This window comes from Mytilus galloprovincialis, chromosome 3 (genome assembly GCF_965363235.1).
Source record: "Mytilus galloprovincialis chromosome 3, xbMytGall1.hap1.1, whole genome shotgun sequence".
Lineage (NCBI taxonomy): Eukaryota > Metazoa > Mollusca > Bivalvia > Mytilida > Mytilidae > Mytilus > Mytilus galloprovincialis.
Genome location: NC_134840.1, coordinates 61,983,160 through 62,001,142, shown reverse-complemented (window position 1 = coordinate 62,001,142; position 17,983 = coordinate 61,983,160). Strand labels below are relative to the sequence as shown.

At 32.9% G+C, this 17,983-nt stretch overlaps 1 protein-coding gene across 2 annotated transcripts; it reads right to left on the bottom strand.

The window, feature by feature from the left end:
* Positions 1-1,720: 1,720 nt before the first annotated feature.
* LOC143068570 (serum paraoxonase/arylesterase 1-like) lies at positions 1,721-17,983 on the bottom strand. 2 transcript variants are annotated; one of them, XM_076242748.1, is made up of 9 exons: positions 17,861-17,983; positions 16,445-16,515; positions 15,348-15,403; positions 9,598-9,784; positions 8,702-8,825; positions 7,617-7,817; positions 6,813-6,894; positions 5,643-5,774; positions 1,721-5,185 (listed from the first exon to the last, which is right to left on the bottom strand). In XM_076242748.1, the coding sequence occupies exons 1-9, from the start codon at positions 17,923-17,925 to the stop codon at positions 5,015-5,017; spliced, it is 1,089 nt and encodes a 362-aa protein (XP_076098863.1). In that variant the 5' UTR covers positions 17,926-17,983; the 3' UTR covers positions 1,721-5,014. The 2 variants fall into 2 exon arrangements, with proteins under 2 accessions (XP_076098863.1, XP_076098864.1); XM_076242749.1 differs by lacking the exons at positions 15,348-15,403; positions 16,445-16,515; positions 17,861-17,983 and adding an exon at positions 10,304-10,859.

Sequence of the window (17,983 nt, the reverse complement as noted above, 5' to 3'; positions counted from 1 at the left end):
TTGTTGTTTTTGGGTTTTCTAAGAAACGTTATCCATTTTAGGTGTTCGTCTCTAACGCCATAGTGGTTCAGTTTATAAACGTTCCCTGATTTCAGTTGTTTGGAAATTCCTCCGATTGTTGAAATCAGTTGTGTCTCACACGATCTACGAGCTCTAAATCCATGCGGTTTGTCTTTCAAGATATTATTCTCTTAAAAAATGTGATGATTGAGCTGCAAATGCTGCATGAAATAGAAGTAAGGGAAACTGGCCGTTTGTCAATGGAGATTTGATAAAGTTAGGAAAGGATGGGAACCATTTCATTTGCTGCTTCTTTAAGTATAAGTGCTGGTATGTTATCAGGACAAGTCCTGTAGTTTTGTGTTGTTTAAGGTTTTTTAATAGCTTGTGTACACTATTTCTGTTTACATTAATTTTCCCAATGGTAGGATATGAGCTTGGTCCTTTGTCTGGTATGCCGATAATTTCCTCTTTAGAAGACTGATTAAAGGCAGCCTTTTGAGAGCTTTCGCTATGTAAAAATCCATCATTGTTGGTAAGGGCAGAAACATCCGATGACTCTTGTTTCTTATTTTTTATGGTTGTGTAGATCGCTTAGAGTTTTCTGTAAAATTGCTGCTGACAACATCTTGGATGTACTTTCTATAAGCTTTTCGTGTCTTATTTTGAGTGTTGGCTTTCAGTCTTTGTAATTTTCCCAGTCGGTAGAGTTGTTGGTACGTTTAGCTTTAGAGTGGGCTCTTTTTTTCTCTTCTCATTGCTCTTCTTGTCTTCTTATCCATGGATGTGAGCGTCTGGTCATTGCAGGTTTTGTTTGTATGTATTTTTCGATTAGATGTTCAAAGATTGTTTTGATTGCATTCACATTGCCTCCACTAGTCTGGTATTTTGATTGCCAGAATTGTTCACCAAAGGCCTTAAGGAAAATGTTTATTGCTTTCATGTTAGCCTTTTACCACAAGAAAAGTTTTCTCTGTGTTGGCTGAAATCGACTTGGTTGTATGGTAGTGTCATACAGTACTATATCATGGTCACTTTTTAGTCCTATAGGCAGAAGTGCCTTACAATGGAAGGATGACTTGTAAGTATAAGGTCGAGTGTGTTTTGGAGTCTCGTTGTAAATTTTACAATTTGTTCTAATGACATATCCACATACAATAATCTTGTATACAAGTACTGTAATGGTGCTGTAATGCATCAACATGAGGTAAGGAATTTTTGAAGATTTAGATCATAAACTCACTAACCAATTTACGTATAAAAATATCATACCCGTCTAGTAAATAAACTGTGGAACAGACCTAATCCTGAATACTTCACCTGCTCCCAGGAACATGAAAATAAAGCAAAGGTCAAGGTTAAGGTCGTGAGAAATGTGTCAGGATTCAGATGGACATATACTTACTAAAACGAATATCATATATTTGTCTTGCATATATAATTAGGAATATATCCAATTCTAACAAAGAAAGGACTTATGAACATGAGCACAAGATACAAGGTCATAGAAATTTGAGCAAGTTCAGATGGACTTGTACTCACAACAAAAGTTCATATGAAATTTTGACAATCTTTCCTGCATAATGTTATCCTGGAAACTGAATCAGATTTTTGCAGTATGAAGGTCAGATGAGAATAACTGACTTGTATTAAAATGGAGCAACATTTTTCAGATAATTCTTAGTCAATCAAAGCCTTTCATTTATCAACCCAATAACAATAAAAATGATTATGCTTTTATTTTTTTTAGATATGAATTCCTGCATAACTTTCATTATATTACATCATAATCATGTTTAAATAATGTGATTGAAGAAATATGTATTCACTAACATAACAATCATGTTTAATAATGTGATTTAGAAATATGTATTCACTAACATAACAATCATGTTTAATAATGTGATTTAGAAATATGTATTCACTAACTAAACAATCCCTGATTATTGCTTTAAAACACAAAATTACTAAATATTTAAAACAAACACATAAAGGAAAACAATTACTTGTGTCATGGCAATTTATATAATTAAAAACAATCTGTAAAAAACTTAAATCGAAATGTAGTGTACAAACTCATTAAAAACATCTAACTCTACATCCATAAAAAAAACTTTTTATGTATTACTATACAAAAAAATAAGCAACATATAAGAAAAAGAAAAGTAATAAAATAATGCCACAAGAGCAGGATACATCTATGGTAGGCAATGGTTACAATCAGCTCACCTTGTCTAGGAACAGAACTGGATAGTATCCTTTGGCTGCCAAGATAAGTTATAAAGCTAATGTCACTACAATAGAATTATGTCTTTTTCATTCCTCAATTTGTATTTCCTTTCTTTGTAAGGTTCCTTAACTATGATTAGATCAAAACAAAAACCCTCTGTTATAAATTGGATATTTCATTAATTTTATATATTACTAGAACACACCCGTGATATCGCGGGTCCTTGACTGAATTAAAGTATATAACTATGCGCAAGCCTCATCTTAGTATTAGTACTGTCATCTGATAAAGTCATGCCGATTATAAGATACACAATTTTCTCTGCTTTCAAATCCTTCTGTTTGAACCCGTCGAACTGGAACTTTTCAATTATTGGTAATATTAAATATTTGGAAAATAAAAGGTCCTGGAATGGAGTATTTTTTAATCAACAGCATTGTCCTATATTAGTTATAAATAAAGTTGAATTCTTTGATTCGCTGTTTTTGGTCATGCCCGCTAACAAATTGAAACTTATTTTTAGTCCAGATTTTTAGTATTCGTATTGTTAGGGACTTATCATTATTTACCTGGGAGGGGAGGCTGGTCATTTTGATATCAAATATATAAAATTTTCTTGATTCCCCCATAAAATTTATCTGTTTTTATTTGATCCCCCCTGTAAAAACATTTAGAAAATGTGATCCCCCCTCTAACATTGTCTAATAAACATGCCAAAATTTTAACATGCAAAACACTTGTATCATGTTATTTCACAGAAATATTATAAACACGTAATATTCTCAGTGGATTCAGTCCAAAACCATATTTGAGGGAAAATTGCCTTGACATACATGTAGGACTCTTCCACGAATATTAGTGGGTAGGGCAAGCCAGTGCTTTGGGAGGCTAAATTTTCTGATTTTTTTTCTAATTTCCTTTATCTATTGGGCTATTAAAGAAAACTTTTTAAAACAGTAAAAGCACATTATTTACTAAGAGGGATCTATTTCTTGTCATATTTCATTTCATTTATAAATGTGTGACATTTCATTTATATATGTGTGATAGTAACCCCAAATTTTGATTTATTAACCTAAAAAAAAATTTGAGGGAACGAGAGCTAGGTATAGATGCCCAAAGGAATCTGATATTAATGATAACAAAAGGGTACATTAGCGTGTTCCGCCTCTCAGAATCATCTATTGTATCAATATTCAACTGTTTGTATACAGAATATTTGACCATTTATTGGAGAATTTATTGCTCTACATTATATTCTTTCATGATGCAGTGTGATTTGAATGTTTGGACAAAATTTTACACAAATCGCTGTAGATTTCATTTTAATTCATACTTATAATAATTTCTTTCAATCTTTTAGGCTGATTATAACATAAATTGGCACTAATGCTTGTTATTAATGTAGTGAATGCAGTGATATTATTCGGGTTATGAAGCACCTATGCATTCTGAATGGGATAAAATGACACAAAATGACAGCTTACTACATCACCAAAGTTATGGGAAATATCTTACTTATAGATACATTGTGTATGTATGGTGGTAAAATATATTTCCATTTGACTGTTGTAATGTTCTTCCTGACATTATGTCTCTTGAAGTATTTAAACTACTCATTTCCATGTGCAAAAAATATATTGATCCCCCACTTTGAGTTTATAAAAAAATTTGAACCCCCCTTTTCCACAAACTAATTTTTTTTTATCCCCTCTGTATTTTGACCAGCCCACCCTCCCAGATAAAAAATGACAAGTCCCTTATCTTAGAAAGTCTTACGGATTAAAATACTACAATAGGTAACAATTTGACAATTTAGTAGTGTCAACCCTGTGATTATGACCCGTTTATATAGCATATTAATCCTGAATACACCGTTTGGTGGTGCACCTGTCAGATGCGGAACGTACAGATAAGGTAATACGTAACAGGTGATTATACTATTGGTATCGGTATCGGACTCGACCCGGAACTTCCTAATTATTGGCGATATTAATTACGTGGAAAACAAAAGGCCTGGAGTGGTGTAATTTTTAATCTACACCTTTGTACTATATTAGCTGTATATAAATTTGAATTCTTTGATTCGTCGTTTTTACGTAATGACGGCTGACAAATTGGACCTCGTAATTTTAGTATTATAAATATATTTTAATGTAAACTAATACAGCATATAATCAAAAACTTGTATAAAACTATTATTTATGTACATTGATTAAACGTAAGTATTAATTTAATTAGCACTGAAACAAGAACATGTACTCCTAGCAAACCGAGCTGCACCCACTACTTTCTTTCCATGTTCAATAAATCAGCACATCTTCATCAAAACCCTTATTTGCAAACGAAAAATGGTACCCAACCCTTGAAAATAGGTGTCTGTAAAGTGAGGGTTTATGTTCAAAGCTGAAAAAACAATATACATAAAAGTAAAATTAGTTCTAGTTGTTCATAAAATAAAAGATTAACTAGCAAATAACAAGCTTATACTTAATAAACCAGCAGTACACTTGAATCTAACTCAGTATTTAACTGACAGCTGCTGTTCTTAATAAAAGGTCAGCAAGGATTTCCAGATACTTAATTAAAAATGGGATATATCAAAGTATATTGTTTAATAAAGACGTTCTAAGCTTTTGCAAATCATGTCCTATACTTTATTCTACTAATGCTTTTGCAAATACTGAACATTTCAGTTAGAAAAGGGAATTACTTTTTAGATAATCTTGTCACACTAGACCTACTTTTCATTCATGAGTTGCATGTATAAATAAAACATCACACTCAATCAATCCAACGTACTTCACAATACATTAACTTGTGGAGCACTGTTCCTACTAACATGGCGTCATTATACAAGGAGGCCACTGATGATCCATACAGTGTATGACCATCATCAGCAAAAACTTCTGTCATCTTCGTCACAGCACCATCTTTCATGTGAAGTTTAATTACCTGAATAAATTAATCATTACTTGGATTTTTCAGTACAAATGTATTGTGTATATTAGGCATTAAGAAAGTGATTAAACAGTGAATTCATAGAATTTTTCAAATGATTGAAATATATTGATTATCCCCAAGATTAATGGTCTGTGATTTTCATTTGTAAAATAATTATAGTTTGGTTTTTGTAATATTGGTCTTACTTATCTAATCTCATGGCAATTAAAAGAGCTGGCTTTGTAAAGACACTTGACTTATTTTAGACTGCATGTTGTATTTAAGTATTGTGTGTTCTTTGGTTAAAATATCTGATTGATATTTAAGTTACTTCCTCTTTATTTCATATCACTGTATTTCCTGAACATTATAGGCTATTCAGATGTGTTCTGATTTTTTATGTTGTTTTGCGCAAGTGATTTCCAGGTATTAAAAGTATTTCAGTGACTTTCAGCACACTTAATACTACCTGTGAAGGAGCTGGTGTTTCTGGGTTATCCATATGTCCCATAACTTGCCATATTATTGGATGAGTACCAAATAGAACATTGCCATCTTTATCTAAAGTTGGGTTGTCAATTGCTGTTTTAACGTTAAATTCCTGAAAACAAAACATTTATAATATATTCAAGAAATAATGCATATGCAGACACATTAATTTATTCACATTCATTATTTTTGATGTATTTTTAAACAAGAATAAATATCCAAGGGAACACCATGCCCCACTCATAGTTTAAACTGGTGAGTGTAACAATTTAACTTAAACCAAAACTTGAACATGATATTGTAGGAATAGAGGGATCCACAGACAGGTGTTTGGAATTTTAAAACTTTCATTTGGTCTGTCCCCATCAACCTAACCATGTTGTTTTAAAAGTTAAAATACCCTGTGAACACTATATATATTAAACTGAAGTTGACAAGAACAATTTCTTGAGGGCAATTGAAATCAATTTTCTCCATTTATTTATTTTACTTACATTTTTTATGGATATCTATTCCTACAGAAATATGACTTCTTGTGTCAAATGCCAAATATGAATAAAATCCTAGAAAATGTATTTTTTTCAAACCATGTAAAAAAATCATTCATATTTAAAATGTTGTACAACTCAAGGTGACAAACAGTGTACAATATCATTTTATTCAGATAAATAAAGGCAACAGTAGTATACTGCTGTTCGAAATTCATAAATTGATTGAGAAAAGAACAAATCCGGGTTACAAACTAACGCTGAGGGAAACACATCAAATATAATTGACAGAAAAACAACATTAAAATGTAACACACACAGAAAATAACTACAAAATAACCATGGCCATTTTCCTGACTTGGTACAGGACATTTTAATAAAAAAAAAATGGTGGGTTGAACCTGGTTTTGTGGCATGCTAAACCTCCCGCTTTTATGGTGATGTTAAATATAACATTAAAATGACAACATTACATGTTAGGACTACAATACAAATAAATAGGAGAACATATAGTACAGAGAAACACACAAATAATAGCTAACAGATAAGTCATTGATCATGTGACAAACAGTCAATAATATCAGTATATTCAGATAAGTCATTGATCATTTGACCAATCTGAAAGTCATTGATCATGTGACCAATCTGAAAGAATCTAGTACCTGGTATCTACTAAGTGTTCCATTCTTCTGTCTTGTAAAAGTATGAAATTTCTGAGGGATTGTTTCTCCTGTGTACAAATACCTAAAAGAAAAACAAATTTGGAAAATAATCATTTTGAATCATAAAAGAAACCAGCTGAAAATGCACCTTTTCCGGATATATCTGTTTGACGTTGCAAAAATATCATTTTATGTTAGCAACGTCATAACCTCCCCTGTAACTGTTTCTTATACTCTTTATTGATACAGTTACATCACTTGATAATTCTAATCTATTATCCAGTAAAATTATAGTCAAACCTGCTTAAGAGACCACCTGTATTAAGCAAAAACATGTGTTATTATAATACCATTAACTTTAGGTCCCTCTGCAGTGCCTTAAATATAAATCTTAGCTCACTCACAGTATTAAAAGACCACTTGTCTTATGAAACCATTTTTTGTTCTCCCTTAAGGTGGTACCAAATACTTTGACTAAAACTAATTTGGCTTGTTGAGTTTTGACAAAGTTTTGACAAAATATTAACTTGATCCTTTAATTTAAAATATAACAAAAAATTAAAAACTTGAACCACACACTTTATTAAGAAATGTTTCCTGGATACATAGCAGTTTGACAAAGACTAGTTTTGATCAATCAGTAGCTTAATACTTCCTCAACAATAGTTGTGATTAATACATTCAGCTAATTTTTACAGAATTATCTCCCTGTAGTGGTATGTCCCACCTTTAGTGGTTTCTTCAAACAGATTTAACTGAATCTACATGTATTATCATCAAAATTAAAAAACACGTATTTCTTACTTTTGATCATGTGATAAAATCAGACCATTTAAAGTAAAAAATCCTTCATCTTGTTTGTGGTATGCTTTCTTGTCAAAATACATCAGATTTCCATAGGCTAATGGTAGGACCGCCTCTAATACGTGAAAAAGTCCACTCTTATAGTAGGCAAAATTTGTGAAGTAAAAACTATTTTCACTGTCCATTGCTACATCATTTACCCTGAAATAAAATTTAAATAAAATTGAGAATGGAAATGCGGGAATGTGTAAAAGATACATCAATCCGACCAAAGAGCAGATAACAGCTGAAGGCTACCAATGGGTCTTCAATGCAGCAAGGAAATCCCGCACCCGGAGGCGTGCTTCACTTTGCCACTAGCCAAAATGTATACTAGTTCAGTGAAAGGATATATACCATAATCTAATGTTTACATTGACCTATAATGGTTTACTTTTTAAAATTTATTTGGATGGAGAGTTGTCTCATTGACACTCATACCACATCTTCCTATATTTATTTAAATTGAAATTGAAATTCATAGCAGTTTGAAGTTTGGATCTTTTAATGTACAATAAGGGCATCACCAATTAATTCCAAATCATGACATTAATTTCTATAAAGTAAATGGGTATATTTGCATGAACAGTTGCATTTAAAATACACTGTTCATTTATTCAGCGCTTACAGGAAAATTGGATTTCCAGCATCAATACAGCTTTGTTTTCTTTTTATTGTGGTAAATAAAAGGAAAATGAATCCCGTTTATTTCTCATGCAATAGATGAAGGGATGTCAGGAAGGATTTTCTATTTGATAACGCCTACAATTTTTTTTACTATGAACAAGAAGATTGGGTATTATTGCCAATGAGACAACTGTCCACAAGAAACCAAAATGACGCAGATAGTCCATCAAGCATATAGATGACAAATTCTTGAATGCCCAAGACATAAATGTTTTAGTCCCAAACGAAGGGCTTGTGGATTTTTAAACCCATCGGAAACATGTCTCTGTAAATAATGCCCTTATTTCCCAACAATAATAATTATAACTGAATTTAATAATGGAACTGTTTTTATCTTTCAAGTGATTAAAAATACTTACATATGTATAGCTGGGTCTCTGTAAGTGTGTACATGCTTCAGCTGTTTATCTTTAGCTATAAACAGGAACTTTTCTATAGTATCTCCTGCTGATCCATGATTTACCACCATAACTGCCACTTTATCTTTAAACACATAAAGATTAACAATATAAATATTTTCAGGTTGATCTTGACATATTGTATGTACTCTAGTCTAGTCAATCACTGAAGTTTATCTGTTGACATTTTGCAGTCCATGTTATATTGTGTTGGTAAGTTGGTGTTTCATTGCTGCTAATACAGCTCCATCGTTTGTCCATACAATGAAATACATTTAAATGATGGAACTGTACAACTCAAAGTAAAGAAACAGTATGCGGTTCCTGTTTACAAAACACTTTTTTATAAGTGACGTGCAAGATCTACCATTTTCCTTTTTTGTGTTCACTTGCAGCAATATATTAAATCTTTATCAAATGTAAATCCTTAATTATGGCATAGAGAAATTTTGCTAATATCACTTTTTTTAACTGCCCAAATAAGTATCACATTATATGCATTTATACCACATAATAAAGCACATCTATTACTATTAATACCAGAAACAACTTATTTTTGAATCGAAGAACATGGGACCATTTGAATGACAATGAAAGCCCTATTCCTTAGCAAAAACAATTTTTCAGTCCTTAATGTAAACACTGTTAGTTTCTGTGACAATTCTTAAGCCATTTTCAATTTGGTAAAATGTCAGACTTTTATGATTTTATAATGCACATTTATAAGTTTTCTTCTGACATGTTACTTAAATATAGTGCAGTGCCAGAAGTAATTCATTGAAAATTATAGCAGTTAAATCAGACTCTACCACTAAATTGAACGGCAAATCTACGATTTAGATCTTTACAAAGTTTACCTTTGTCTTTCCACAAACTAATGCCACCAGGACCAAAATCAGAATGATTAAACTGGCCTCCTACAATTGTCAGTTCTTCTATGCCTTTATCTGGTTGATTAAAATCAAACAAATATATTCTTCCTTTTCCATTGTGCTTCTTACGGTGTTCAGAAACTGTAGAAGAAGCTATTGGCATAACAAGGCCCTAAAAAACAGCGGTAATATTAATGAAGAGCGAGTATTTCATACTTAAATAGCAATTTCTTATTGAAATTAATTCATTCCAACTATAAAATGACACCAACTTGTACCTTCTCGTTTAATTTTCTCAAAATTTCAAACTTCAATCAATTTGATTGTGCATTTTCACATTTGAGTCCAATTTAAAATATTCCATGTCAAACATATACCTGATATTTTTCCATTTTCAAAACCTGTTTTGTGAGAATATTTCATTCCTTCTTTCTGATTTATCTGCTATATTGTTTTCCCTGTTTAAGCTTATATCAGCTTTTTTATCAAGTGTTTTTCTTTTACAATATAATGCCTAAATATGCAAAAGCAGTGAGTTTTACTGATGTCAATTTGGAATGAGTCCACTACATTTTGTTCCTGTACCAAGTTAGGCTATCTGCACCAAGTGTTGTCTCCATGTCTCATCGCCAATTCCTGTCATCAATATTAGTGAACCAAGGGCAATAACTCGGGGCAATACTATACTTACTGATGTAATAAGTGTTATACCATTGGTTAATATCTCCATGTCCTCATATCCAATTCCTGTAATCAATGTGAACCAAGGGCATTAACTCAGGGTAATACTGTACCTACTAATGTTATCAGTGTTAAACCATGAGGTATTGTCGCCATGTCCTCATATCCAATTCCTGTAATCAATCAATGTGAAACAAGGGCAATAACTCATATACCGCTAGGTAAAGTCTCCATGTCCTCGTATCCAATTCCTGTATCAATCTATGTGAACCAAGGGCAATAATTTAGGACAATACTATACTTCCTGATGTAAAAAGTGTTAAACCATTAGGTAATGTCTCCAAGTCCTCATATACAATTCCTGAAATCAATGTGAACCAAGGGCCATAACTCAGATCAATACAATACCTACTGATGTAATAAGTGTTTAACAATTAGGTAATTTCTCCATGTCTCATATCCAATTCCTGTAATCAATGTGAACCAAGGGCAATAACTCAGGGAAATACTATACTTACTGATGTAACAAGTGTTATACCATTGGTTAATATCTCCATATCCTCATATCCAATTCCTGTAATCAATGTAAACCAAGGGCATTAACTCAAGGCAATACTTTACCTACTGATGTTATAAGTGTTAAACCATTAGGTATTGTCGTCATGTCCTCATATCCAATTCCTGTAATCAATCAATGTGAAACAAGGGCAATAACTCATATACCGTTAGGTAATGTCTCCTTGTCCTCATATTCAAGTCCTGTATCAATCTATGTGAACCAAGGGCAATAACTTAGGACAATACTATACTTCCTGGTGTAATGAGTGTTAAACCATTAGGTAATGTCTCCATGTCCTGATATACAATTCCGTAAATCAATGTGAATCAAGGGCAATAACTCAGATCAATATACAATACCTACTGATGTAATAAGTGTTAAACAATTAGATAATGTCTCCATGTTCTCATATCCAATTCCTGTAATCAATGTGAACCAAGGGCAATAACTCAGGGCAATACTATACTTACTGATGTAACAAGTGTTATACCATTGGTTAATATCTCCATGTCCTCATATCCAATTCCTGTAATCAATGTAAACCAAGGGTATAAACTCAGGGCAATACTATACCTACTGATGTTATAAGTGTTAAGCAATTAGGTAATTTCTCCATGTCTCATATCCACGTCCTGTAATCAATGTGAACCAAGGGCAATAACTCAGGGCAATACTATACTTACTGATGTAATGAGTGTTAAAACATTAGGTAATGTCTCCATGTCCTCATTTACAATTCCTGAAATCAATGTGAATCAAGGGCAATAACTCAGATCAATACAATACCTACTGATGTAATAAGTGTTAAACAATTAGGTAATTTCTCCATGTCTCATATCCAATTCCTGTAATCAATGTGAACCAAGGGCAATAACTCAGGGAAATACTATACTTACTGTTGTAACAAGTGTTATACCATTGGTTAATATCTCCATGTCCTCATATCCAATTCCTGAAAGCAATGTAAAGCAAGGGCATCAACTCAGGGCAATACTATACCTATTGATGTTATAAGTGTTAAACCATTAGGTATTGTCGCCATGTCCTCATATCCAATTCCTGTAATTAATCAATGTGAAACAAGGGCAATAACTCATATACCGTTAGGTAATGTCTCCATGTCCTCATATCCAATTCCTGTATCAATCTATGTGAACCAAGGGCAATAACTCAGATCAATACAATACCTACTGATGTAATAAGTGTTAAACAATTAGGTAATTTCTCCATGTCTCATATCCAATTCCTGTAATCAAAGTGATCCAAGGGCAATAACGCAGGGCAATACTATACTTACTGATGTAACAAGAGACGAAACGCGCGTCTGGCGTACTAAATTATAATCCTGATACCTTTGATAACGATTTACACCACTGGATCGATACCACCGCTGGTGGACGTTTCGTCCCCGATGGTATCACCAGCCCAGTAGTCAACAATTCGGTGTTGACATGAATATCAATAATGTGGTCATTTTTATAAATTTCCTGTTTACAAAAGCTTGAATATTTCGAAAAACTAAGGATTTTCTTATCCAAGGCATAGATTACCTTAGCCGTATTTGGCACAACTTTTTGGAATTTTGGATCCTCAATGCTCTTCAACTTTGTACTTGTTTGGCTTTATAAATATTTTGATATGAGCGTCATTGATGAGTCTTATGTAGACGAAACGCGCGTCTGGCGTACTAAATTATAATCCTGGTACCTTTGATAACTATTTACACCACTGGGTCGATGCCACTGCTGGTGGACGTTTCGTCCCCGGGGGTATCACCAGCCCAGTAGTCAACACTTCGGTGTTGACATGAATATCAATAATGTGGTCATTTTTATAAATTTCCTGTTTACAAAAGCTTGAATTTTTCGAAAAACTAAGGAATTTCTTATCCCAGGCATAGATTACCTTAGCCGTATTTGGCACAACTTTTTGGAATTTTGGATCCTAAATGCTCTTCCAACTTTGTACTTGTTTGGCTTTATAAATATTTTGATATGAGCGTCACTGATGAGTCTTATGTAGACAAAACGCGCGTCTGGCGTGCTAAATTATAATCCTCGTACCTTTGATAACTAATTATACCATTGGTTAATATCTCCATGTCCTCATATCCAATTCTTGTAATCAATGTAAACCAAGGGCATTAACTCAGGGCAATACTATGCCTACTGATGTTATAAATGTTAAACCATAAGGTATTGTCGTCATGTCCTCATATCCGATTCCTGTACTCAATCAATGTGAAACAAGGGCAATAACTCATATACCGTTAGGTAATGTCTCCATGTCTTCATATCCAATTCCTGTATCAATCTATGTGAACCAAGGGCAATAACTTAGGACAATACTATACTTCCTGGTGTAATGAGTGTTAAACCATTATGTAATGTCTCCATGTCCTCATATACAATTCCTGAAATCAATGTGAACCAAGGGAAATAAATCAGATCAATACAATACCTACTGATGTAATAATTGTTAAACAATAAGGTAATTTCTCCATGTCTCATATCCAATTCCTGGGCAATACTATACTTACTGATGTAACACGTGTTATACCATTGGTTAATATCTCCATGTCCTCATATCCAATTCCTGTAATCAATGTAAACCAAGGGCATTAACTCAGGTCAATACTATACCTACTGATGTTATAAGTGTTAAACAATTAGGTAATTTCTCCATGTCTCATATCCAATTCCTGTAATCAATGTGAACTAAGGGCAATAACTCAGGGCAATACTATACTTACTGATGTAACAAGTGTTATACCATTGGTTAATATCTCCATGTCCTCATATCCAATTCCTGTAATCAATGTAAACCAAGGGCATTAACTCAGGGCAATACTATACCTACTGATGTTGTAAGTGTTAAACCATTATAGGTATTGTCGCCATGTCCTCATATCCAATTCCTGTAATCAATCAATGTGAAACAAGGGCAATAACTCATATACCGTTAGGTAATGTCTCCATGTCCTCATATCCAATTCCTGTATCAATCTATGTGAACCAAGGGCAATAACTTAGGGCAATACTATACTTCCTGGTGTAATGAGTTAAACCATTAGGTAATGTCTCCATGTCCTCATATACAATTCCTTAAATCAATGTGAATCAAGGGCAATAACTCAGATCAATACAATACCTACTGATGTAATAAGTGTTAAACAATTAGGTAATTTCTCCATGTCTCATATCCAATTCCTGTAATCTATGTGAACCAAGGGCAATAACTCAGGGCAATACTATACTTACTGATGTAACAAGTGTTATACCATTGGTTAATATCTCCATGTCCTCATATCCACTTCCTGTAATCAATGTAAGCCAAGGGCATTAACTCAGGGCAATACTATACCTACTGATGTTGTAAGTGTTAAACCATTAGGTATTGTCGTCATGTCCTCATATCCAATTCCTGTAATCAATCAATGTGAAACAAGGGCAATAACTCATATACTGTTAGGTAATGTCTCCATGTCCTCATATCCAATTCCTGTATCAATCTATGTGAACCAAGGGCAATAACTTAGGACAATACTATACTTCCTGGTGTAATGAGTGTCAAACCATTAAGTAATGTATCCATGTCCTCATATACAATTCCTGAAATCAATGTGAACCAAGGGCAATAACTCAGATCAATACAATACCTACTGATGTAATAAGTGTTAAACAATTAGGTAATTTCTCCATGTCTCATATCCAATTCCTGTAATCAATGTGAACTAAGGGCAATAACTCAGGGCAATACTATACTTACTGATGTAACAAGTGTTATACCATTGGTTAATATCTCCATGTCCTCATATCCAATTCCTGTAATCAATGTAAACCAAGGGCATTAACTCAGGGTAATACTATACCTACTGATGTTACAAGTGTTAAACCATTAGGTATTGTCGCCATGTCCTCATATCCAATTCCTGTAATCAATAAATGTGAAACAAGGGCAATAACTCATATACCGTTAGGTAATGTCTCCATGTCCTCATATTCAATTCCTATAATCATTGTGAACCAAGGGCAATAACTCAGGGCAATACTATCCTTACTGATGTAATAATTGTTAAACCATTAGGTAATGTCTCCATGTCTCATATCCAATTCCTGTAATCAATGTGAACCTATAACAATAATATCAATACTATACCTTCTGATGTAATAAGTGTTAAACCATTATAGGTAATTTCTCCATGTCCTCATATCCAATTCTTGTAATCAGTATATGTGAACCAAGGGCAGTAACTCAGAGCAATACTATACCTACTGATGTTATAAGTGTTAAACCATTAGGTAATGTACCCATGTCCTCTTATCCAATTCCTGTAATCTATGTGAACCAAGGGCAATAACTCAGGGTAATATTATACCTACTAATATAATAAGTGTTAAACCATTAATTAATGTCCCCATGTCCTCATGTCCAATTCCTGTAATACTAATATATGTAAACCAAGGGCAATAACTCAGGACAATTCTATACTTACTGATGTTATAAGTGTTAAACCATTAGGTAATGTCTCCATGTCTTCATATCCAATTCCTGTAATCCAATATAATAATAAGTAAAAATATATAAAAGCTGTTTTTAATGGAGCAAAATACCCAATTTCAGAGTAATAGGAAAGAAGTTTAAGATGATTTTGATCATATATTAGATGATAACTGTATTGTAATTAAATTTTGCAGACACAAGTTTCTTTAATTTGTAACTAAAAGTGTTTTGATTCTTAGCTCAAAGAACAAAATTCCAAACAAGATCAATCATAAAAGTATATATATCTTCTTTTTTTTACATCTTCTGACATCAGACTCGGACTTCTCTTGAACTGAATTTTAATGTGCGTATTGTTATGCGTTTACTTTTCTGCATTGGCTAGAGGTATAGGGGGAGGGTTGAGATCTTACAAACATGCTTAACCCCGCTGCATTTTTGCGCCTGTCCCAAGTCAGGAGCCTCTGGCCTTTGTTAGTCAAGTATTATTTTAACTTTTAGTTTCTTGTGTACAATTTGGAGTTTAGTATGGTGTTCATTATCACTGAACCAGTATATATTTGTTTGGGGACCAGCTGAAGGACGCCTCCGGGTGCGAGAATTTCTCGTTGCATTGAAGACCTGTTGGTGACCTTCTGCTGTTGTCTGCTCTATGGTCGGGTTGTTGTCTCTTTGACACATTCCCCATTTCCATTGACAATTTTACATATATCCCATTAGCAGTGTAACATGTTTTGACTTAATAGTTATAAACAATTTTGATAAAATTAAAGGATGCTTGAGTTGGTACAGACTGTCAAATAACTACATGTTTGTACATACAAGTAATATTTTTACACACCTACCTAAAAACCATCAAAACTTAATAAGTACACATTAATGTCTTTGTCTGAAGTTTATTAAGATTTGATGAATGAATGTCCCAATGCGAAGTTGCACCAAAGTTTTTAAATAAAATCTATGATTCCTATGAAGTTTCAATTTACCAAAATACACAGGAACTTGCATGTAGGTCTTACCTTTTTGCTGAAGCAACTTTGTTTTAAAATAGAATAATGATTTAGTGCATCAATTTGAAAAATACATTACCTTTTCCATGAACAATTCTGCAGGGTCCGGGTGTATGGTTATACACATGTTTAAAAAGCTCAAGTTTATGTCTGAAAAAAAACCAAAAGAAACAAATATATTTATGAGAATGTTTTGTGTGTTTTAACACTGAAAAATAATTATGTACATATTTTGATTATAATTATGCATCTGTTCATGTACCTTATCTGTTTTTCAAAAACAATATCTATTGATCTCAAATGCTATCATGATTATACTGTTTCATAGAAACATAAATGTCAAATACATTTGGAAAAGCCTTCCACTCCATCTTTGATCATCCCTGGAGAATTTACTTTTTACCTTGTCGTACTAACATGACTAAACTATACTATTTTTACAAAGGCACATGTTTTTTTTTTTTTATAAACAAGAAGGTTGACTAACCATTGATTATAAGATTCTTCTTGAAAAAGTCACTAGAACTGAGGGCAGGGGACTCTTAAATTTTGATGCTGTTTATATTGTGTATGTTTGATATGTATGTATATATAGTACTTATTGTGTTAATGTCTGAGGTTAATATGTTGGGCACAAACTGTAGTTATAAAATACGACAATAAAATGTTTGATTTGATTTGATTTGATAATTGAATACTTCTTTTCATGATTTAATTGGTGTGCAAATTGCATATACTGAAACCAAAGGAGTAGGCACGGTAAGGGTCGATTTTGGCCTCAAATTTCAGGTTCATCTAATGAAAGATTTTTGACACTTTTTAAACTCTTAAAGAGTCTATTTCAATTGATTCAATTAGTTTATGTGACAGATTGTAACTGATTTAGGCATTAAACGCCCCGATGAAAACCTATCAAATATGCCAAAATACGTCACTTTTCAGATGGTTTTTGTCAAAAATGAAAGTGGCCGCATCCGTGTTCATCCTCAACCGTTATATATGGCATGTATTATAATCAAATACAAGTTACATTTCAATATTATGAATGAACACGAATGCGGCCACTTTCATTTAAGATGGAAACCGTCTAAAATCTAACTAAAATGCAAATGTGAAGATTTCAGTAATTTAGCATGACTTCATGGTGCTAGTATCCGATATATGTGCATTGTATTGTCAAAAACAGTCCATATTAATGTAGCAGAAGCATTCTACTTTCAAATAAATTGCTAAAAGATTATATTTTCACAATTTTGTAAAACTGCTATATTTTGGGGCCAAAAAGGGGTCTTAGTGAACCTACTCCTTTTGGTCTTAACTTGTAATATAGACACACAATCAACATTTGTTCAGACATATTATAAACATTGTACAAATATGTGAAAAGGGAGACAACAAACACAGTGTAAACAGTAAGTATACAAGCAATCTGAAAAACATTGTGGTCAGATCTGACCATTACCTAAGCAGGATGTGTACGCATTTAAAATCTTACAGAAATTTTACAATAAACTGAATTATCAGTAACCCAATAACAGCCGCAATTGCTTTCTTGATCATTGTTACGACCAACAGAGAAATTCAGTCAGGGGACATCAGGTATGTTAGGTAATGTGAG

Coding starts and splice junctions, on each gene's coding strand:
- LOC143068570 (XM_076242748.1), bottom strand. CDS start 17,925: ATGATCAAGAAAGCAATTGCGGCTGTTATTGGGTTACTGATAATTCAG. Junction 16,516..17,860: donor CAGTTTATTGTAAAATTTCT/GTAAGATTTTAA, acceptor GTTTTTTTTCAG/ACATAAACTTGAGCTTTTTA. Junction 5,186..5,642: donor AAACACCAGCTCCTTCACAG/GTAGTATTAAGT, acceptor TAATTTATTCAG/GTAATTAAACTTCACATGAA.